The sequence below is a fragment of the Ptychodera flava genome, chromosome 5, assembly GCF_041260155.1.
Source record: "Ptychodera flava strain L36383 chromosome 5, AS_Pfla_20210202, whole genome shotgun sequence".
NCBI classification, from domain to species: domain Eukaryota; kingdom Metazoa; phylum Hemichordata; class Enteropneusta; family Ptychoderidae; genus Ptychodera; species Ptychodera flava.
Window position 1 is genome coordinate 45,400,349 of NC_091932.1, and position 22,608 is coordinate 45,422,956.

General features: G+C 35.6%; 1 protein-coding gene across 1 annotated transcript in view; it reads right to left on the minus strand.

Annotated features, from left to right (window-relative positions):
* Positions 1-7,362: 7,362 nt before the first annotated feature.
* Positions 7,363-22,608, minus strand: part of LOC139134093 (transcriptional regulator ATRX homolog) — a 29,880-nt gene continuing 14,634 nt past the window's right edge. Inside the window, exons 4-5 of the mRNA XM_070701000.1 lie at positions 20,364-20,564; positions 7,363-8,250 (exon numbers count right to left, since the gene is read on the minus strand). Of these exons, the coding sequence (XP_070557101.1) occupies positions 8,186-8,250; positions 20,364-20,564 (266 nt within the window). The 3' untranslated portion in view covers positions 7,363-8,185. The remainder of the gene's footprint in view (positions 8,251-20,363; positions 20,565-22,608) is intronic.

The following is a 22,608-nucleotide window of genomic DNA, read 5'->3' on the forward strand; positions in this document are numbered from 1 at the left end:
ATGGTCATTAGCATTGCAATATTGCTGCTGGACTATAATGCAACATAATTACCCTTTTATAAAAGCAATCACATAGAAATTCAAGACATCTTTATTTCAAGAAATTTGTGCTCTCAAAAAAAGGTCTTCTCTATATTAGTCATCAAAATAACTCAAAGATGTACTTCATTACATCATTCTATTTTAGTTTAAGAATTTCTTCTTACAGGAACATACAACATGGTAAATCAAATGTTAAAATTCCACTTTTAATTTTGCCATGTGTATAATTTACGTGAAAAGCAATAAATTATTCAACAGTGGTTTTATTAGCATTATATGTCGTGCATGACAGTAACTGCTTTTATATTTTACAGAAAATGTGCTCCTTTTCTCATGTGAACTTTATAATTTGTCAGATAAGGAGTTAGAGTCGTTACTGTGTCAATTAGTGTTCACTAGCATACCAAAACATTTGCTTTACTGATATTGTGGTAGCGTTATGTGATGATGTCATAATTATAATTGCCAAACCTAATACCATTTCAATTAGTGTTCACTTGCATACCAAACAATTCTTCTCGATGTAGATATTGAGGTTTAGTTATAAGATGATGTCATCCCAGACATTTATTCCCTGGAAAGTGTAATGTTACCATGGTAACTGTCACTTTGGATTTACAGATAGGTATCTGCAATGTGCTAAAAAAAGAGAGAATGTTCTTCGATAGGTGACTAGGTCCTATGCTTTGTGAGTTCAAAACCCATCGAGAATTTACTGGCTTCCTTTTAACAGATAAAATAGCCATTGTACTGTTGTCACCTGTAGAATCCTGTTGCTTGTAGAAATGAACATGTCTGATGATGACACAAATTCAAAACGTACCTTCATGTTAAAGATTTTTATTGTCACAGATCTGATGGACCAAAAACGTGGAATACCTGATGATAGAACGTTGATGTTTAAACTTTAATGAACCAGCAGAGGTTTATAGGATGAAAAGAAAATGCCGATAGCATCAAGTCGTTGCGAAGTCTTGTTCATTCAGAATGTAGATGGAGTACATTTCATTAGCTGTTTTGAAAACTACAATCCCTGTCAGAGTGTAATCATGGTAAATTTTGTGGAATTATCATCTGATGTCACTGGCTCCACTTCATGAGATAGGTTGCTGTGATACCATCTTGTAGGGAGAAATTGAATATTTCCATGGCAACTGGTTGGCACATTGTCATTTGAATAAATCAGTAGAAACTGATACATATACCATGGTAACATTTTATGAGGTTATTTTTCTGTTTTTCATGCATATTCCATTTTTCATTTTGAATTTTGTTTGATGCGTTTAGTTTACATAGTATGATATCATGCTTTGATTCAATTCTTTATGTGCAGAATTTGAACTTTGGGCTACTCTTACAGAACAAGACTGTATATCAAAATAGAAATGTACTTATTATTTTAAACTTGCACAAGAGCAGTTTGAATAACATTTCATTGATTTTGATACACGTTCCTTTGTAAATATCTGAAATGAGTCAAGGAAGTCAGTTTCATTAATGTTATTAAATTGTTCTAAATTTGAACTGGTTTTTCGCCATTATTTTAATGCACAGAAATCCAATATTTGCATTGACAAAACAAAAACATCAATCAATGCCAGCAGTGAGAGCATTGACTGACAAACACCTTGGTTGTTGTATAATTTACAAGGTGTCATTAATGATTTATTTCCAATCAACAGTGTCTTCAGCTTGCCTTTTCAGACATGTAATAGTTTTTGAAATAGTCTTCTAATATTTGATGAACTGCTCAGAGTTCGTGTAATTCATTAAAACTGCATAGGGTAAAGTTTGGATGCATCAACTCTATCTGTTTATTCTCATTTGTCAGTTTTTTTTGTGATGTTTTATGAAATGTAGTGATGTAGATCTACCTGTTCTAGCACTGTCCAAGTTGTAACTGTCACATGTCATGAATCAATCTGGGCAGGATCAGATGTATTTGATGTATAAATTAGTTGCAAAATGACATGTCAAAACTCCCAACACCTGAGGTTCTGGAGTTAAGGAAATTTGTCATACATTATGAATGCAGTCACCCTATTGTCCTCTGTAGATGTCTGAACTTTGCTTTGAAAGTTCCAAAATGGTTTAACCAAACAGAACATCAATATCCAACAACATATAACTTGGCAACTTGTCCTGCATAAGTAGTTTTCATTTCTAGTTACGCAGAATTTTGTTTTCAGGACAATTTTCACGATCACCCACCACTATTACCACCTTTTTTTTCTAATATCCAGATTATATTTTGTGATATAATGAATGACTGTATTTTTGAAAACTTTCAAAGGCTGGTTGGAAGGAATGTAAAGCAAACATATTTGATTTTATTTATTATAATGTCTAATGTTATTGTGATGACAAATTAGTGTTTGGCGATTTGAGACACATCTGTATTATTTATGTATTTATATCAAATCTGGCTGGTTGACATGTATCTGGTGTTAACAGACATTGTGACCAATTTAGGCAATTGAATACTGATAGCTTTCCACACCAGTTAACTTTATGGAATTTCCTGTTGATAGTTGTTGCACATTTGAACATTTGTACTGTGCATTTGATAATAAAAAACTGAGTTGTAGGCCTTTCACAGAGTTGAACTTAAAATCCCTTCAATTTTTATCACCTGCTATTGTGTTTTTTGGGGGGGGTTGGAAGGGAGGGCAAGGGAGAATGGGAAATTCAATATTTTCTAGGGAAAAGTTAATAAGCAACTATTAGTATCATTTTTTCAGAAGTTTTACACTTGAAGTAATTTTCTAAAAGTGTAATCATAAACTGTAACTGATGCAGATATTTTTTTTCGACTCTTTCTAAATTTATGACTGAACTCCCTCTGTAAAATGTCACGTGTAGTTGTCTCCCTGAATTTCACCTTTTCATAAATTTGTCATAGACTGCCATTTGTCAAAGTGTACAGTAATAATTCCTTCTACATTTCACAGTCAATTTAGTTTTTTGAGAACACCAGTTTGTTCTTCCGTGATTGCACACTTCTCTCTTTGCATGGAGTATTGTTTTCACATTGAGATACAAACTCTATGTCACCTGTTAAATAAATTAAATAAACAAATGAACAATATATCAAACATACAGTCATTGTCTGCCGTTTCTATGTTGTGGCTTGCCATGCATCCAGTGCCTGTGGCTTGCCATGTATCCAGTACCTGTGTGTGTTGGCTTTAACAGGAAATCTGAGCATGATGATACATGCAAGTTTTGGAACAGAATACCAGAACTATGGCGAGGTTCCAGATAACTGGCTTTCCTTTTTGCTAATCTAGGATTACTAATAATCCTAGATTAGCAAATGGGTTGCTGAGGTTAAAGGAAATTTTGCTGCATCGTCATAAAAAAAAAAATTTTAGAAGGCAGCATTGAAGATTTGCAGCCAAGACAGAACAAATGTACCGGTATCGTCATTTTTCACGTAGAGCAACATAACAATATTTGCTCAAAATGAAGATAACTGCAAAAAACAACAAAATTTAACCATTCCTTCATGAAATACAGACCTGGTCACAAGCTTTTTGTAGATTTGTAATTTTTCTTGTCATATATCAAGAACAATGCAATACTGATCAGTGTTTGAATATAGTATTGACAGATTTATCTAACACATATATCTATGGTTTGATGTATCGAGAGCTGAAAGTGGAGTACTTCTTACTCTTGAAATGAATAATGTCCAAGAATATCTCACATGGCATTGTCTGAAAGTTTCAAATTTCACAGGTTTCTATTTCACAAAACAAAATCAGTCATTTTTATAGGATGCAAGCTAGCCTAACCTAGCAAAGAATACTAGGAAAGACATTGATGATCAAAACCATACAGCTATATCCTCACATTAATTTCTGGAGGTTTGCATGGATGAAGAATTACCTGGGAAATTCAGTGATCAACAACATATTACCTGTGCATGTACCGTACACATGCTGCATAAACAAGCTGAATACTGGCCATTATTTCAAAATTTTAACAAATATACATGTTTGGGAGATGAGTCTGAATTATCTTGTGTTGAATTTATATCTCTAATAAATCTTACCATAAAAAGTAGATAAGTATCAATGTAATGCTGCAAAACAGTAAATCCTTCTTGGGCTTATTACCCAACACACACCAATTTGCTCATGCAGTCATTACCTAAATCCTTCCGTATTTCTGAGATCTGTACTCTGGCAAGTCTAAAAGCTTTTAAAGGGATAATTTTTCAGTTGCCTAGGTGGTCTAGTGACTAAAATACCTTGAAAATTTAATTTGGAAAACATAGGATGTGAAGTGGGAAACAAGACAGCACATCTACAAAAGCCTGAACCGTAAAGCTCATTTCTTTTTGTTATTACTGTAGCTTACATCATCTTCTTACGTCTGGGTATATGTTTCTATTGATCTGAGAACCATCTGTCTTCAGCAAAGCAAAACAAAGACTGGCAGACAGCAAGCATACATCATTAGGGATTTTCACAGCTTTGGTTTGCAGCCGAGTAATTGATGAGATTGTAAATTTGGCCTGAAGGCAGCTATATTATCAGCTATAACACAAAGATTTGGCAATGGCCAGAAGGCATTCTGCTGTGTTCACATGGCTAAGTACCTGCTTACTACTGGGATATGGGATTGTATCGTCCGACTAATTATTTGTCTGGAATTACTCAAATTGCTAAATTGAGAAATGACATTATTATGTTGGGGATTTTTTGAGAAATGTTTTGCACAGGGTATTGCAGCTGCAGGCAATTGTAACTTCAAAGCGATGATTTCTGCTTGAATTAAACAAACTCTATCAAATCAAAACCATTAAATTCGTTGACGTGGGTGGTTCAAACAAACCTGGCGTGAGTGTCTGAAGAAGAACGGCAAACATTTGTTGTAGTAGAGGACTGATAATCATCCAAGCTGTTATTCATGTTGGGTTTACACTCAGCATATATTGATTTTTGTATTAAGAATAAATGAAGAAGGTTGTTGTATCTTCAAGTTGTTGTGAAGTTGAAGAACTGACCGATTTGAATGTCATGGCAGTCATGACACTGAAAAGACTAATCACATTAAGACAGTTTACCCCTTGAAAGTGAAATTTTAAAGTTTCTGTGAGGTAACTCTAAACCGTTCCCTTTTGAAAAAAAGAATAAATGTCAAGAGCCACAATGCAAAATTTGGTACTTGAGAAACAAGTTCGCGTCGGGCAATACGCTGCGCCAATGTCCTCGTGCATCCTTTGCGGTATTTTTGTAATAACCTTATTATTATACATCTTACATTCCTGAGGCATCAAATTGTCAGAGTAGTGACCGTTTTCGTCCAATGTCAACAATTTTTCTTCCGATTTTATTGTGCCAGTGTGGAACGCTATCTCGGACACGCTTCTGCAAGCTTTGGAGTGTGTTCACTACACACAAACGTACATACTGAGCGCGTGCAAGACTTATTCTGGTACTCTTCCAATGGGTCCCTTGAAACCGTTCTACAGTGAACGTGCAGATATAGCCGCAGAGAATGGGGAGCCTTGATACTGTACGTGTTACGGAACGGGCGTTCTGTACAGCTTTTTTAGCGCGCGCAAAATTCTATTGTTCTCGATGGTAGATGTATAATAATACCCAAGATTTACAGACACTTCAAATTCAAAATGGTCGCCATCCCTGTTAAATTCTAATGGTGAAAAATAAAATTTTTGACTTTCACCAAAATAAGTCAGTGGAAACCATATTTACCTCACAAGCTTAAAAATGAGCCCCCACAAGTGATAAACAAAACAGTATTGCATAAGTTTTAGAGTCAAAGTATCTGTCACGAAGTGCATTCTACCTCAGTTAATAAAAAAGTCAAACTAGCACAATGCGTAGTTGTTTCTATTTCTATTTGGTTGCAGAATTTGGTGTCATACATTTTTGATTATTTGTTTGGTTTGTTGTTTTGTCTTTATTCAACTTTGTCCTGTGGATTATAGTTTTCACTGAGTCTGAACTAAAATGAACGATAATAATAATAACTATTATAAGTATAAAACAAATGGCTCTTGAGAAAATAGAACACACAAAAAAAATAATCTACAACTGTACATGATGGCTACATTGCCTCCATATACTATGTTACCTTCTGGACTTTTATCAATACAAATTGGTGAATTTTCTACGAGAAGAAAAGCCATTATCTACAATTTACTCATTAAAGCCAGCCAGCCAGCCAAGCTAAATTCAGAGTAATAACACCTGAGATTGGTATTGTTGGTAGAGAAACTGAAGGCAGCCATATTACTGTTTAACAAGCACAGTCAGAACTGATGGTAAACTACCAAAGGACACAATTAAGAAGCAGAGAGTCAACACTCAGTATGATGTTTAATTAATACCGCTATAGCATTGGACCAATGTCTGACATCCACACTGTTATTGAAATTTTACAAAGCCTAGACTGCAAATACACAGAACATGAAGACCAAGTGACAGCTCATAAGTTCACAATCCGCTGTCAGGAACAGCTGTAACATCTGCAGCATCTGAGACTTGCACACAGCATAGTATTGTCCAAATCACCTTCTCGGCACAATTACACCCGGGTTTCTAATGGACCACGGTACAAGAAAAATCCTCATGCAAAAACATGCGTTGAAAGATGTGTATTTCTACATAGTTAATTGGTACATGTACATGTACAAGTTGTTTTTTCCGAGCAGCAGCATTGGATGCTGTTAGACTTACTGACATCTGCTTCTTGCAAAGTCTGTTTACCAGATGTGATGTACCGGTGTTTAAAAATCCAACTCTGTGGCAATATTTATGGACAAGAATCAATACATGCAGTGATTAACCCTTTGAGTGCCAAAGTTAATTTTTGTCACCTTCACAAAATATAGCCCAGTAAATTTTTTTCAGATTTTTGCTAGAATTTTGCTAAAACATTGTAGCAAATGAAATATGGTGTCCATTTTGTACAAAATTACCAAATAAATTACAGAAAAATTTATAAAAATTTGAAAAATGTTGTACTATAATTTTGGTGGGAAAAATTACTGCACTCAAAGGGTTAAACTGTATGTCACTGCCACTAAATACCAAAGTAATCAATCTTTTTGGTCCATTGGTGAATGCATGACTATTGTTCATGAAGGTTTAGGCAAAACTCTAAGCAGTTTTAATGAACAGCATTGCATCCACGAATGGATATTGTCACAATATTTTCATCAATGTTGAAGAAGGGTGACTATCAATCTATCTAATAAGTCTGAGTTAACTTACTGACTGACTTACTGACTTACTGTGAGAAAATCAACAATGCTGTTCAAGGGACACACAGACAACATATATGCCAGATGAAATGGTCAAATACCAACATTTTTATTCTGTATAAAAATTATACAAGGAAAAAAGCCAAAAAGTTGAAAAGATGAATATGTCACAGTACAAGATTAGTGTAAATGTTTTTCATGCAGTCATTGTCAAAATAGTCTGTATGATGTCATCCTACAATGGGTGTCTTTTATTCTTGTTGTCAAGGATTAAACTGGCAATTCCATGGATCAATATATGTCATCTAACTGCATGATAAAAAAGCCATACCACTGGACAGGCCCTTCTACGCAAATAATAAAGTGATCATGCATAAACATCTTTCAAGTTCACAGTTCAGCAAAATTTCAATTGAAAATTGCTTAATAGATAGTACTATGTAAAGATCTGGGATAACACAGATCTAGGTTGTAAGTTCACAGAGCTAGCCCCCTTTCAGGATGTAGCTTTGTGATATTTAACTATACTCTTCTAATTATTGCACAGAGCACTTAGTGTCACCAAGCCCTGTTTAAGGCTCCTTGTCCAGTTTCATTCATTGTTAGCCACACTCCTCCTGGTATCCCTTGGTAGTTGTAACATCCATACTGAATGAACACAGAGTCTGTGAGGAGCACTTGTCACATGACCAATCATGGTTACTTACTTTATACAGACAAATTCAAAATCAAGTGCAAACCTGGTACCGGTAATCTGTGTTTCATGTAAAATTTTAAAACAACCTGCTATTATTTTAGGCACAAAGAGACTCTTTTGCAATGTTCATACTGGATAAACAGCCTTAATTCCGGTGCTGTATGCTGTAGTCACTATTTTGATTTTGAGCACCAACCTGAACTGATTCATAAACTCGAGGCAACATCTTTCATCCAATACTCAGCAAGCATAAAGACCATCTTCCGCAGCTCTGAAAGATCAAAAGAATTGATATATTTTCTGGTCAATGATTCATAAATATTACATCTAATATCTTGGAGTTGATCTTCAAGTAGGTAATGTCCAAAATGAGACGTCTCTAACATGTGGATTTTTATCACTCAGTAGCTTCTGATATTTTATGACAAGCAGATATCCCAGATATGTCTGATGAACGAGTATTTGTACCTAAAAATATCCAGGGAAAATCTCCAGCAGTCGCCACCTGACTCTTCAATCATACGGCTCATTGAAATCCTCCCATATACAAAGCGATAAACGTCCAATACTATTATTAGAAAAAGAATTCCTTTCAAAAAGTTTAAGGACATGGATTAGAGTTTCATAGGCTTTTAATGATTAACAGCAGCCAATACTGATACTTGAATGCAAACCAGCAATGGAAATAATGTGATTCACTTGATATTGAAGAATTCAAAGCAAATGCTAAATATGAAGTCGTGACTTATGGTAATTCCATAACCACTAAACCAAAGATAAATCCCTTCATTGCACCTGGAAATCTGAAGTGTAGAAAACTGGCACAAGCCTGTAGTTCTGTATACAGTATGTGAGATGAATGGATCTCTATCTTAACCCTTTTGAATGCCAAAGTCAATTTTTGTTGCCTTTAAAAATATAGCCAGACAATCTTTTTTGCAGATCCAGACGATCCTTCTTCAGTTAGTTAGAACAAATATTCCCTTCTATATTCTCATTTCCCGGAAAAGGATGACCACTGGAAATAGTGGTGCTTCTAAATGAACCATTTACCCTTTGAGTGCTGTAATTTTCCCCCAAAATTTTTGCAACATTTTACCAATTTTTAATAATATTTCTGTAATTTCTTTGATATTGTTGGACCTTATTGAATACACTTTTCATTGCCTACAGTTGTTGAGCAAACCTTGGAAAAAGTCTGAAGAAGGTCTGTTTCCTGTAGTACTGTAAAATTCCCATTATTGGTTTGTCAATGCCGTGTGTTAACACGTGACCTGCATTATTATTGATGATAACTGAATTCAAGTCCAGACCTGAATAATGATCATGGACTCAAACAATGCAGGATACAGGTACGCAATCAATATTGACAAGCTGATTACTGGGTATTTAAACTTGCCGTACGAAGTAGACTTAGAACTTGTTGCTACACATGCAAAATAAGCTAAATAATGTCAAACTCTATGGTTACTGGGCCTTTCAGATAGGAAAATTGTAATTAATACAGGTATACACTGATATTTTTCAAATATTTTAATTAATGGGTGACTCTAACTATTTACAAAAAATCTTAAATAAACTTAAAGGGGAAGTTCTCAATCCCTTGTTCTGGTATAAGTCCTTGTTGACATTGAGTATTTATGAGGTGTTAGTCCTTTGTTTTCCATTGAATTTGTTATCAAGTTGGTTAATTTGCTGCTATATAAAGCTGATAAATGACCAGCCCCTTTAGACTTGAAATCAGTTACAAAAGCAGTTTGTGAGACATTCTAACAAAATAAAAGAAATTCCCAAAATTATAAAAAAGAAATATATGAGTACACCTTGGAGATTGTACGAGTAGAATTTATAATCTATTTGATGAGTGGTTTCTCAAAGACCTTTTAGACTAATGAGGTAAAATTGAGTCCTAAAAAATAAAAGATTTGTTTTGCAGTCTGCCACATTATCAGGAAATGTGAATGATGTCAACGAGGGAGTCTGCAAAAACCATGTATCAAAGCACTGGACCAGCAAGAAAGAAGATATATGTTGACAGGTGAGGATAAATTACGGCAGAAAGCTATCATTTGATCAGTTTTGTATTGCTCCCATTACAAAGCCATCATAAGCAGAATGGTAGTCTCTACGGAGATGATCAAAATGTTCACTGAGGATCTTTTGAAAAACACAGTTCCTTCTTTTGAAAAAATGTATCATTTGCCCAAAGAGTAATGTTACATTTTGCCTAATTATCCTCTTGTATCTCTCTGAAACTATCGTAGCATAGAATACGTTGGATTCAAACACATACCGTAATGTATCAATCTTTCCAAATTAAGGTTTTCCTAACCTGTTGAGCTATTCCAAACAGAGTTAAGGAGCACAGTGCGGCAAATTTGCATATTTGTGATTTGGAAGGGAATCTGTTCAAGTCTACACTTAGCTGGGTGGTCTGAACTCTTTGAAACAAGTGTATGCAATCATGAATTTTACATTATTAGTAAAAATCCTGCAGGCTGCCAACCGAGGAATCCCACAAAAAACACTAAGCCTCTCTGCGTTGCAAAGTAATCCATCTATATCATGTTGTAAGCTTTACGCCAAGTGTAGCCGGTAGATTTTGTCTGGTAGCATACAAAACATTTGTTTAGTGAAAAGTTCTACTAGAATACCATTTTGCAAATATTTCGTATCTACTAACACCTTTACTAGAGTCTTGCCTGACTAGCTGTCTTCCCCCTGAGAAAAGCTCTACCACAAATACCTCTTATTGTGATGTTGATTTTAAAAAAAATGAAACTACAGACCATACAAAATGTACCAGCAGTATTTTTCATGTTCTCACAGCTGACCTCGGGAATGCAAAATACCGTCATAACTTTCATTAAATGTGTTCCTTTGGCATATTGTATTTTCCAGGTGAACAGATGCATTTCAATACAATAATTGTACAAAATAAATATACATGTATGACAATTTAACTTTTACTATTTTTTAAACATGAATGTTTGTGGATTGTTATGATATGTCTTGCTCTATACGGAGGAATGGCTTCAACTTGCTAATTTTCCGAATCATACATGTTCACTACAAAAGTTGCTAATCTTACCAGAAATCCTTGGCCATGCTGTAACATGAAAATTTGCTGGTGGATATTTTTAAGTCTCCACATCACTGTATATCAAAATTGAATTGCACATTAATGTTTGTATGCTGGCATTTGAACTTAGGCACACACTGTTCATGATCTAATAATATAATGTTATTCACAAAATACTGGGATTAATGTCGGAGTACATCATGTAGTGGAGGTATTGTCTGAGACATGTAGCATCCAGGACAATACTGAAGCATACGATGTACGAGGACATAAATCCTGGTTTTTTTGTGAATAACATTATTATACACCATTTTAGTCCAACTTTACCAGAAAAAAGTTGAAATTAAGGTGTTTTTGGATATCCGTCGCGCACTGCACTGAGCAATCTGGTAAAGCGTTTAGCTCTTCCACTTAGCACAGAGAACGAAATTTCAACCCTCACTGAGCAGTGCACATGGTAGAAATTTTAGGTCAGCAGCATAATTTCAGTCAAATTCACAGGTTTTGGACTGACCATGATTTACTTTGTGAAGTACTGAAAGTTAAGAGGTATACATTTTTGTAAAAAATGTACAATCTTCTCTTCTTTTTCCTTATGTTGACGTAAAGGTGTTTTGAGTTCAAACGTCAAATAGTGTCCAAGAACACCTCAGTGAAGTTATTGTACTCCACGTCAAAGTTATTGGACTCCGTGTCCTCTGATACCGAAACTTGCTGTATGACGAAACTCCATGTGATAAAAACGCAGGCGTATATTGATTAACTATTCTCACAGCATTAAATGGAATATTCTTTGATGAGTTATTCCAATGGTCATCTGTAAATTGATAGCGCTGAAAACTGTTTTGTGGAAATTTTGATTTATTTTGAGATGTGTTTCATTATTTCTTTTCCATTCCACGGTCAAATACAGCAGGTGTTGATAAAGTGCAGATTCAGTAATATTTCCATTAAATTGACATGTCTAAATCACTGTATTGTATCCGGTACAATGACTCTGTAACTTTTGTGTATTAATAGCAATCATACGGGAGAGAAACTGAAAAATGAATTCCCAAAAGTAAGATAGTAAAATAATCTATGTCATGGCCACAGGGAGAACATAAGTTTACAGTATTGCATGTCTTTCAAAACTTGGCTGAAGATCGATGCACTTTCTTGGTGTTGGTCAGTCATTAGCTCTCAATTCTTCTTTTACAAAGGTTTGATCCATTATAGAAATTTGTGATAGAACTGCTGTATGGCGTTGTATAGAATTCTTGAAGTGTCACAACAGTGGTTTCAGCGACACATGAATGAATTATCTCCATCACTGATCTTTCTTGCATCACAGATACAGTGAAAAACAATCAATGCAGGAGATTTTTAAATGATGTACACGCTGATAAGAACAAATGTTTCTATTTTTTGCCTTTTCTGATCATTCATCCTTGCATTAATATAAGATTGATTGGTTTAAAGATGAGATTAAACTAAAAAGATATCTTAATAGATTTCTATCATCGTAGAAAGCAAAAGCTTGAAATATGTGGATTGGATATTGAAACATGTCAATCAAAGTGATGTACAATATGTCAAGGGAATATCCCTTTAATGTGAAGAAATCACTCTCATTTGGTGTTGTTTTGTGTCAGGAAAACTTAAAATATCAAAGAAAGCATGATGTCAAATGGTGATACATCTTGTAAAGAGAGTTAGCTGTCACTCCACTTTACAACAGTGCACTGAGGTTTTCAGATTATTACCGTAAGAGCATTATCAGGACATTTGAGGACCAAACCATTGATACCGATATATAAGTAAAACCTGCACATGGAAAATTAAACTCATTCCACTTTGTCTCAGACCCCCTCCCCTCCCCCTCCCTTTCCCTAATTGAAGGTTTGAAGCGCAAATGATTTACAACGAAATTGTGAATTTGAGCTTCCTTGAAACACCATAAATTAATTGTTGGAAGTTGAAACTGTTAACAGAATTATGAACAACAAACATTTCAAAACAAACTCTGAATGGTGAATGAACATTATGCATACACAATGTCCATGTCATAACAGTGGCATACACTGTACACTCATATGCATTTGCCCACACAATAAGGCTTATGAACCCTCCCCTTTCACAAAAGAAATTTCAATTTGTCATGGGCATGTTTTGATTAATGATATGCAGCCCTTGTGTCAGTAGTCTGTTTCTGGTAGAGTCAAGAAATTCTCATGTATTTTATGACCTAACAGCAACAATAGACAGTAGAGTGGCCATTGTTCATTATCTTACACACTGATAGGGTCAATGTCTATTTCCGTATATTGCAATATGCCTGAAAATACATCTGCCATCTTGAGTAAAGCAGAAATGACAAAAATAATTTAACCAGGGTGTAACTTTGACCCTCTATACTGTTTACAATACCTTGATGCAATGCATTGTTTCTGTTGAATCTAAATTGACCTCTATACATTGTACCATGGTACATGTACATTCTATGGGGTTAAATCAAATACTTTGTGTATGAAAATACAAAAAGTGTGAACATACTCCACTGAAAATACATTTGAAAATTTTTATCATCCTTCTGTTCCTTACTTTAGATTGGAAATATCTCATGAGGGAACAGCTATTTTTGCAGTGTAGCTCTTAATGTACTCAAACAAGATGAAGCTCTGTCGATATTAATTATTGATAGCAGAACTAGGTCAGAAGATGACAATACACAATATAAGGGTGAGGTTTTGAACACATGAATATTTCATTAGCAAGGTACAGACAGCGAAATTCATTCAATTTGACTACAGGTTCCATAATATTGAGTAAACAAACTCGGACTGATGCATTCAATCAGGTTCAAAATTGAAGTGCGTATTAAAATTTGGATAAAAGATGTAATTTGGGGAAGAAAAAAAGAGTTCAGACTGATAGACTCCATCGTGAACATGATGATGATGAATTTTGTACACATTAACTGTCCTACATTTTGCCACAGGTATGAACTATACTTTGTTCTGTGATGAGATACTGGCAGTCAACTCATTCCCAAGTGTTCCATACTAATAGACTGTCATTTGTCCAGTTCGCCACGCCATTTATTGCCTGTCAAAAGTCAAATGTAGGATTCATCATCGTGCACTGTAATGACAATCTGTCAAGTCATTTTCTGATTAATGTTATTGTAAAGACTTGCCTGTACTCATAGACAGCAAGGCAATGATGTAACAAGTGAATTTTAAAATGTCTCAGCCTAAAAAACTTTGTGCACATAACTACCTTTTCAACTTATCTTTTTGTGATCACCATTTATCAATGATTGAAACATAGAGTTACTTGCGGAATTATTTCAAGATTATCTTCAAAACTTTACTGGTGTCAATGAGTTTACTTCACAATAGCACAAAGATTTGGAAGTTCAGTTGGCATATATCAGCACAGATCCCTGTATATCCACTTTGAGTTTGTATATAATTTGTGTTCTGTACTTAATAAACTCAGTACTGTCAACGGTCAACTTGTGCTTCGATGGTCTTTGCTTCGCTTGTGCTACAGAGAGGGGTGTGAGCAGCCTGTTTCCCTTGGACTGGGAGAGTAATATGAGATACTGGTTGGCCAAAATACATGTACAATTGTATCTGTCACTGAGGTGCATTGTCCCTTGGTTTTTAATACATGTATATGTCTTTTATCTCACTTGATATAGTGCCAGAGTCTTGCCCTGATCCTATCTAAGGGATCTCAACTCTGCCATCCCTTTATTTGATGGTAACAAATTCAATAAGCCACCTACTTCGCGATTGATTAAATTAAAGGAACAGTAGCTAAAACTTTTCATGATTTTTTTTCATTATTTTTGTTTTCGATGTCAATAACAGTTTCTTGCTCTACTTCTGAAAGAATGTTGAGATACACTGTACTCAGCTTGTAAACTCAGCCTGTACATGTATATACTTGAGCATTGTTAGTTTTTGTCATATGAATTATTCATGTCCTGACCAGAATTCAAATGTGCACAATTACACTACATTATACACATATAGATCATGCAATATCGACAATCTAACTTATAATTTATATTTCAACGTTGTTAGGGGAGTAGAACAAATAATTGCAACTGACATGCAAAATAGAAATACTGAAAAAAAATGTCAAATGTTACAGCATCTGGTCCTTTATGACATGAAAACATAATATGTCTTATGTTAACTGTCTTCTATACTGCAACACATCAATGTAAATATGCAAAGCGTAGCTGAGGGATGACTTAAGCGCCAACACTGCAATGTGATGTGCAGATATTTAAATATCCTCAGTGTTCATTACTTTGCACATGGAACCTGTGTCAAATATCAGCATTTCACCTTGGGGCTGCCACTGCTAACTATAATTTTGCCAATGCCTTCACTCCGGTACCATTAATTTTTAACTCTTCTTCTCAGAAAGTACCATATCCCTTGGGCATGTCATCGCAGTGTCATCTCAAATATTTTCTAGCTTAACACAGCATGTAATCTTGTAGTGTTGTTTATGTCCATTAGTCATGATGAAATGACAAGCTTGAATGAAAACCCAAAATGTGTCTTTAATACTAATATTCCATGTGGATTACCATGTTATAATTGTACATGAGCTGTAAGTGAGTTATCTTGGTTTTTCTGGCGCATACATGTATATTTTCTCTACACTCTCATTTTACCACCAAAAGAAAACAGCTAAACACAGTGTTTAATAACTGTAAACATTGCAACAAATTCACATTTTATCCAATAGTTTTGTAGTTTTCAAAATAAATCTGTCTTTGTCATTTCCAGGACCAGGCAGCTGGCTAGTTTTTTCCCTCGCACAGAATACAGCAAACATCCCAACAATGCACTGATATCACATAGCCTGCTGGCTATAACTGTATATACAAGCCTTACTCATGCATTACATGGCACTATGAAAGCTATTATACATGCACACCTGACGACCTCCGTGCAGCTGGTCACTTAAAATGACTTTTTTGTAGTATGATATTCCTGTTTCTACGTGGCCTAAGGGGAAATATAAGTTTCAATACAATTCACAACAAATTTCATGATCTTTTGTATTTTGTTTATGTTTAAGCTTTTCTGCAGCATCACACTTGCATCTTAAAACCTCATACTTCTGGTCCCTTCTCTCTAGATTTGGAAAAAGGTGTCTCACCACTAGAGGGCACTACACGACAGCATGAAAAAAATTAGGGTTAGCATGTGTTGGTATGATGGTGCACAAAACATATCTTTTTTTTCTCCACAGACAATAATTGTTGAATCACAATCTTTTGCTAAGTGTATGTATACTTAGTAAGCGTTATCTGTTCATTAGAGCTTATATGCCAGCTTTGGAAATAGATCAACAGCAAATCAACAGCAGAAATATTCATGCCATCCTTGGTACATGTTTGGTCACAGTGTGGAGGGAGCGCAGTTTGGTGTTGTTTCAAGTTGCACAGAAATAAACAATTTGGTACAATTACTGACCAATTAGTTCTTAATAACACACGTGCACTCAGTGCTTACAGAACCTGTTTGCAGTACGGATTCATATGCAGTGATGGTTTTGAAAATGACGATGAACACACTGAGATTTGAAAGCTAAGCATTCATGGCCTTTGTGAACAAGCCCCAGGCATTTACTTGATACAAAATGCTGGTAAACGGGATGAGAAATGTCAGAATGGTAACATGTGGTGTGACTTAATTTGAGAATCAAAATCATATCAGAAGACATTTCGCCCACTGGGATGCGCTGACCTCACTGATGAATTTTAATTGATGCCAAAAGGGATTGCCCTTCAACATCTTCACTGTGATAAGAAAAACGCATTATTTTTAGAAAATTTATCTTTCTTGTGAGGTCCTCTGATTAGTTTTTGGCTTATTTCACCTTGTGAAGATAAGAACAACAAAAGTAAGCATATACACTCAGTGTGACAGTTTTCGGACGACCTCAGTTTACGGACATTTAATGACATGCTGTTCGTTATACTCACTTCGCTCTGTACTGATAGCGTTTTACAAGTCCTGTGACAGCATATTAAGTCAGGTAACGCTACTTTCCCGTTTTGGATTTTTTTTTGGTAGACGCTATTTCGGGCGCTACAAACTTGACGATGTTAGCCACACCGTACGATACAAGGCGTCGAACGTAACACACAGAGACAGCCCATGTCCTATATGTAGGCACAATACATGTCGAAATATAGTTGCGTTGTCCATAGATTGAACATGACTAATTTATCACGAAATTTTACAAACAGTTTTCTAAAGACATCAAAATTGAAAATCGGGGTTTGAAGTTTCAAAATATCAATATTTAGCCCCTATAATCACATTCAAATATGACGTCCGATTACTGCGATAGCAGTCCCACTCAACATGGGGTCAACAATTTGGCAACTTTGACCCCCTAAATACCACTTCCGTCCTGTTAACAATTTGAGGATAAACACAATGAAGTTTCAAAAAATATCGTTATAAAATTTCGGACTGCTCGTCATTTATGAAACGGCTTTGAGCGAAATTCACTACCCTGTCCGAAAACCGTCACACTGAGTGTATAGATCACAATTTCGCCAACATCTATAATGTATATGATTTTAAAGTTTCGTTTGTTTGTTTGTTTGTAAACCAGAAAATTTGCTAATTTTGAACTTGTTGAATGAATATTTTAACACTTTATACTATAATCATGTGTATATATAAATTTTTGAGCTAACAATTTCATGATCAGTATTGTAAAAGTGCAATCAATCAAAACATCAGAATATCGGAATAAAGAGTTCAGAAATTGTCAAAGTGATTATTGGTACAATATCTGCTGTAATGCCTATAGGTAATCCTATTGACGGTGATAGCGCAAACAATCTGGACCTGCACAACCATTAAAGGTTCAAGTCCTGATTGATCCCCAAAACGGCTAAAAACAGCATTTCGTCTGATTATAACCAAAGTTGAAAATGCCTTGGTCAACACACTGAATCTCCTGCAGAGAAATTTTGTCACGAATTTCCTGATAATGTAATAAAAGGTGATCACACTTGACGATGGTATGCTGTTCACACCTCATTATGATTGACATGTTTAATGGATGCAGGGCAGGTGTCATTCAATGCACACCACTTACAAAGCATGCCCACAAAGGGAAACATGACAAGAACAACCTGTCTTATTTGTATAAAATATGAATGATACTCATTGGCAGCAAAAAGAATGTCAAAAACAATTACTGTGAAATTTAAAAACAAAACAACAACTTATCAATGAAATACTGACTGACCAGCATGAGATTAAAACATTTGTTAAATGCAGTGCATAAAACATGAATGTTTCAAATTTAACCTTTTGTAAGCACTAAGGAAGGGTTGAATCTGAAATGTTCATGTTTTTATCCTCTGCTTCGAACAAGTGTTTTTGTGTTCTGCTGGTTGGTTAGTAAATTCTTGTGTATCACTTTCTACTTGTTGCAGTTTTATCCATCTTTTGAGGCAGTTTGTCTTTTCTGCAACTTATCAATCTGTCAGTTTGACATTCATCACATCGCCTGGTTTGTGTTATGAACATGGCGAACAACTTGGTATATGTAAAGTTGCATCATGACAAAGCCTATTTGGAAAAGTCTGATGTTATTTCTTATCAATGTTTCTACCCACAAGGCAATCTTTATTTCAGACCCCTAAGTGATTTTGATATTTTGCCCTACTTTGTGGCCAAACAATTAGAAAGGCTATTTTTGAAAATTTAAACATGACATGGCTTTCCCCTGCTTTGTATTTACTTTAATTTGGTTTTGTCAATTGATCATGATACGGTGAACAATTTACATGGATTCTAAATGATACAAGACGTTTGCGGTAGTTCTCTTTTGAAGAAGTGATAGCCCTGAAAAGGATCATTTATGGTTAGATTAGAATTGAAATCACTAAGTTTATTCATCTTATTCCGTGCCAATACCTGACACAGTCTTGGCTTGCTGCACATACACATCTAGTCTGGCTTCACTTCCAGCTGTCAATGACAGGAAGTTTGACCTCGTTCCCAACACATACTCCAGAAAGTAACTTATCAAATCGTAAGTAAACTAATTTCATAGGAACAGAAGTTTTGAAAGCCAACAGAGTTTAGGTCAGCTTATGAGCTACATGTACACAAAGCATACCTGAAGTCATAGATATGCAAATAAGTATGATTTTAATATGAAACAAAAATAAACCTGCCAAACAAGTTCATGGTATAATGTCACAGGGCAAAATGGTTTTTTGTTCTTAGCATGTTTCTCAGGCCTGTGTGGGCTGTGTATACTGCAGAAAAAAACGTTTCACACCTAATCAAGTTTAGTCTTGTTGTTATTTTACAGTCATCCTGGGAGTTGCCCTTCCTCTTATGCAAAACTTATATCATTTTTGATTGTTTACAAAATACTAGTTGCTTATTGGAGAGCGATTACCTGCAGTTACCCTTGTGTATTGTCATTTTGATCACAGTCTACAAAGAGCTTTTCTCTCATGACAAATTACATATTTCATTTCTTCCCCCAAGATGAACTAATCGAAGGATTTGCATACAAATAATCGTAAACAGCAAACTTCCCATGCATTTGCAAATTAAAAATTGTATCCTGTTCGAAAATGGCCGCCTCCATGTAAAAATGTTAAAAAAAATGGTGGACACAGTTCATACACACATTGGAATCTTCAGAACATGCAGTTATCCAATGGAAAACATGACACTGAACATTGAAGATCTTATGTTGCACTCTCTATGTCCTTTATACAATGAGCAGGTTTTAAAAATTTGGGAAATCAAAATGAACCTGACACGGTTAGCTCATTCCGGTACAAATGTATACATGTATCGTTGTAATGCCATAGAATGCTACCGGTATTTCCTTTACTGGGCAGAATTTTAAAAACTTCTGAGAAATTCAAAGATATTTTGATATCAAAAATTACAAAGAAATATTAAAGCAGATCATAGGTCTCTAGTATTTGCCTATTTCTCTCTATAAGCAAGCTGTTATAGAAAATGGCATTTTAAATAGGGAATATATTTATAGAATTCTGAATATATCTGCTATTGTTTACACAACACCCCTACTTGTAGCATTCACTTGTGTATGTTTGCAACATAATGAAAAGTAGAGAAATATCATTTCGCCTTCGGAGCAAAACATCTGTCTGGAAGAAGCCGATACAATCCACATCCACGGAAAGCTGAACAAAGCTTTGAGATATTTTGGTAGTATTGGATTCTCCAGAGGGTTGCTTGTCAATTATTTTGTAGCCAAGGACTTACCTTCAGGCACAGACACGTCACATTCAAGACTTTTTATACTTTCTTGGACAGCTGCCAGATGATGAAGTGTCAGACCCACTTTGATTTGAAGAAGGTTATCCAAAGCATCATCATTCACATTCCGTTCCTTCAAGACGGTCATGGACGTATCAAAACAGGATGATTTTTCCTGAAGTTCATTCACATTGATGGTACGCTTCACTGGAATAATGAGAAGGATATTTTCATGTTGTGACAGTGAAATAATTATAGTACTTGTTGCTAATCAGAATGTTGTCAATACTAAGGGGCCTTGGATGATTAAAACATGTGCACAGTAAATGCAACTAAATTGCATTGGCCTCAACCCATCCCACCTCTAAACGAAAGTTTTGAAGTGAGCCTCATTCTGTATCAGCATACCTACAATCACTTATTACATCACAGTATGAAATCATGCACACGATTTCACTCCCCCACCCCTCCACCTCCCAACCCCTCCCTACATACCCCTTTAAAATTAATCTTTGTTCAGCACCAACTCAACAATGACGCAACCAATAGAATGAAACGAACTGAACAGTGTATCTAAAATGATTCTTACATTATTTTACACTTTTTTTTTATTCATTCCATCATCAAATTGGCGCTAGCCCATTTATAGGATGAGGTACCCATAACCCACTACCCGTATGGAGCACAGAGGAGTAAAGTGCCTTGCTCAAGGGTACGACACTGAGCTAGAGTCTCGAATTCACCGTCCACCAGCAGTGAATCCGCCACTCTGGATCTACCGGGTCTTGAACTGGGTCTCGAACTCACCATCCTCCGATAGTGAGTCCGTTACCCTAAGCACAGAACCACATGTATGTCAAAAGAATGCTGGGCATGCCGAACAATATAAACAAGTCATTGACAATGACATAGTCCCCACTTGTAATAGGAGTATTAGTCTTGAGGGGGCAGGGAAATGTGGTCATTAAGAAGTATCACTGGAGTGTATATGTTGAGATCTATGGGCACATAGGTCTACATGTATGTCGTTGTTTCCCATTTGAAACACATGAGGCATGTCTAAGTTATGGTTCTAAATCAGGAAAAAAGATCAGACCTCTAGCTGTATTGGCCAGCCAAGAAATACATATGCGCATGATAAATGAGGTACAAGATGTGACATCTTAAGGTCTAATATCCTATCAAAATTGGAGGGTATAGAACTTGTGGTTACTGAGTTATGCATATATATGTATAATCAAGGTCAAAGATCATCGAGGTCACGTGACATTTTGAAAAAAAAAATTGTATTGCTAATTAATCCCTATATGCCAAAAATCAGACCTCTAGCTCTATTCGCTTGCCCAGAATTAGATATGTGCATAATTAATGAGGTAAAGCATGTGTTGTCATAAGGTCTCCCATCCTACTAAATACAAAGGACATAGCACTTGTGGTTACTTATTTATTGACATAAACGTATATTTTAGGTAAAAGGTCATCGAGGTCACATGACATTTGGTCAAAAAATTTCTCTCCTATAGTTATCCCTTTATACCAAAAATCAGACATCCAGCTCTATTGGCTTGCTCAGAATTAGATATGTGCATAATTAATGAGGTATAGTATGTGGTGTCATAAGGTGTCCAATCATACCAAATATAAAGGGTGTAGCACTTGTGGTTACTGAGTTATGGACAAATATGTATATTTGAGGTCAAGGTCACTGAGGTCATGCGACTTTTGTCAAAAAAATTGTATCGCTACGTTATCCCTATCTACCAAAAATCAGACCTCTAGCTCTATTGGCTCCCTCAAAATTAGATATGCACATAATTAATGAGGTACAATATGTGGTGTCATAAGGTCTCCCATCATACCATACATGAAGGGTGTAGCACTTGTGGTTACTGAGTTATGGACAAAATGTATATTTGAGGTCAAAGGTCACCGAGGTCACGTGATATTTTGTCAAAAAAATTGTATTGCTAAGTATACCCTATATACCAAAAATCCATTCTCGCGAGCCAGAGCAATAATTTCTGCTCCGCTGACCTACGCAAAAATCAAGCTCTGGCAGATTATGCTGGGAAACTGCGGAAGTACGAATGGGGGTAATTAATTATTCATGAGAACATATCATCAGAATTAGCCAATCACGAATCCGTTTTACAAAGTCATGTCGGGTCGTAAGCTCCTCATTGTCTGTGTGTACACAATCGAGCTTTCAGGGCCTGAGATCCTCTGGTTCAATTGCATCTCTTCCGATATA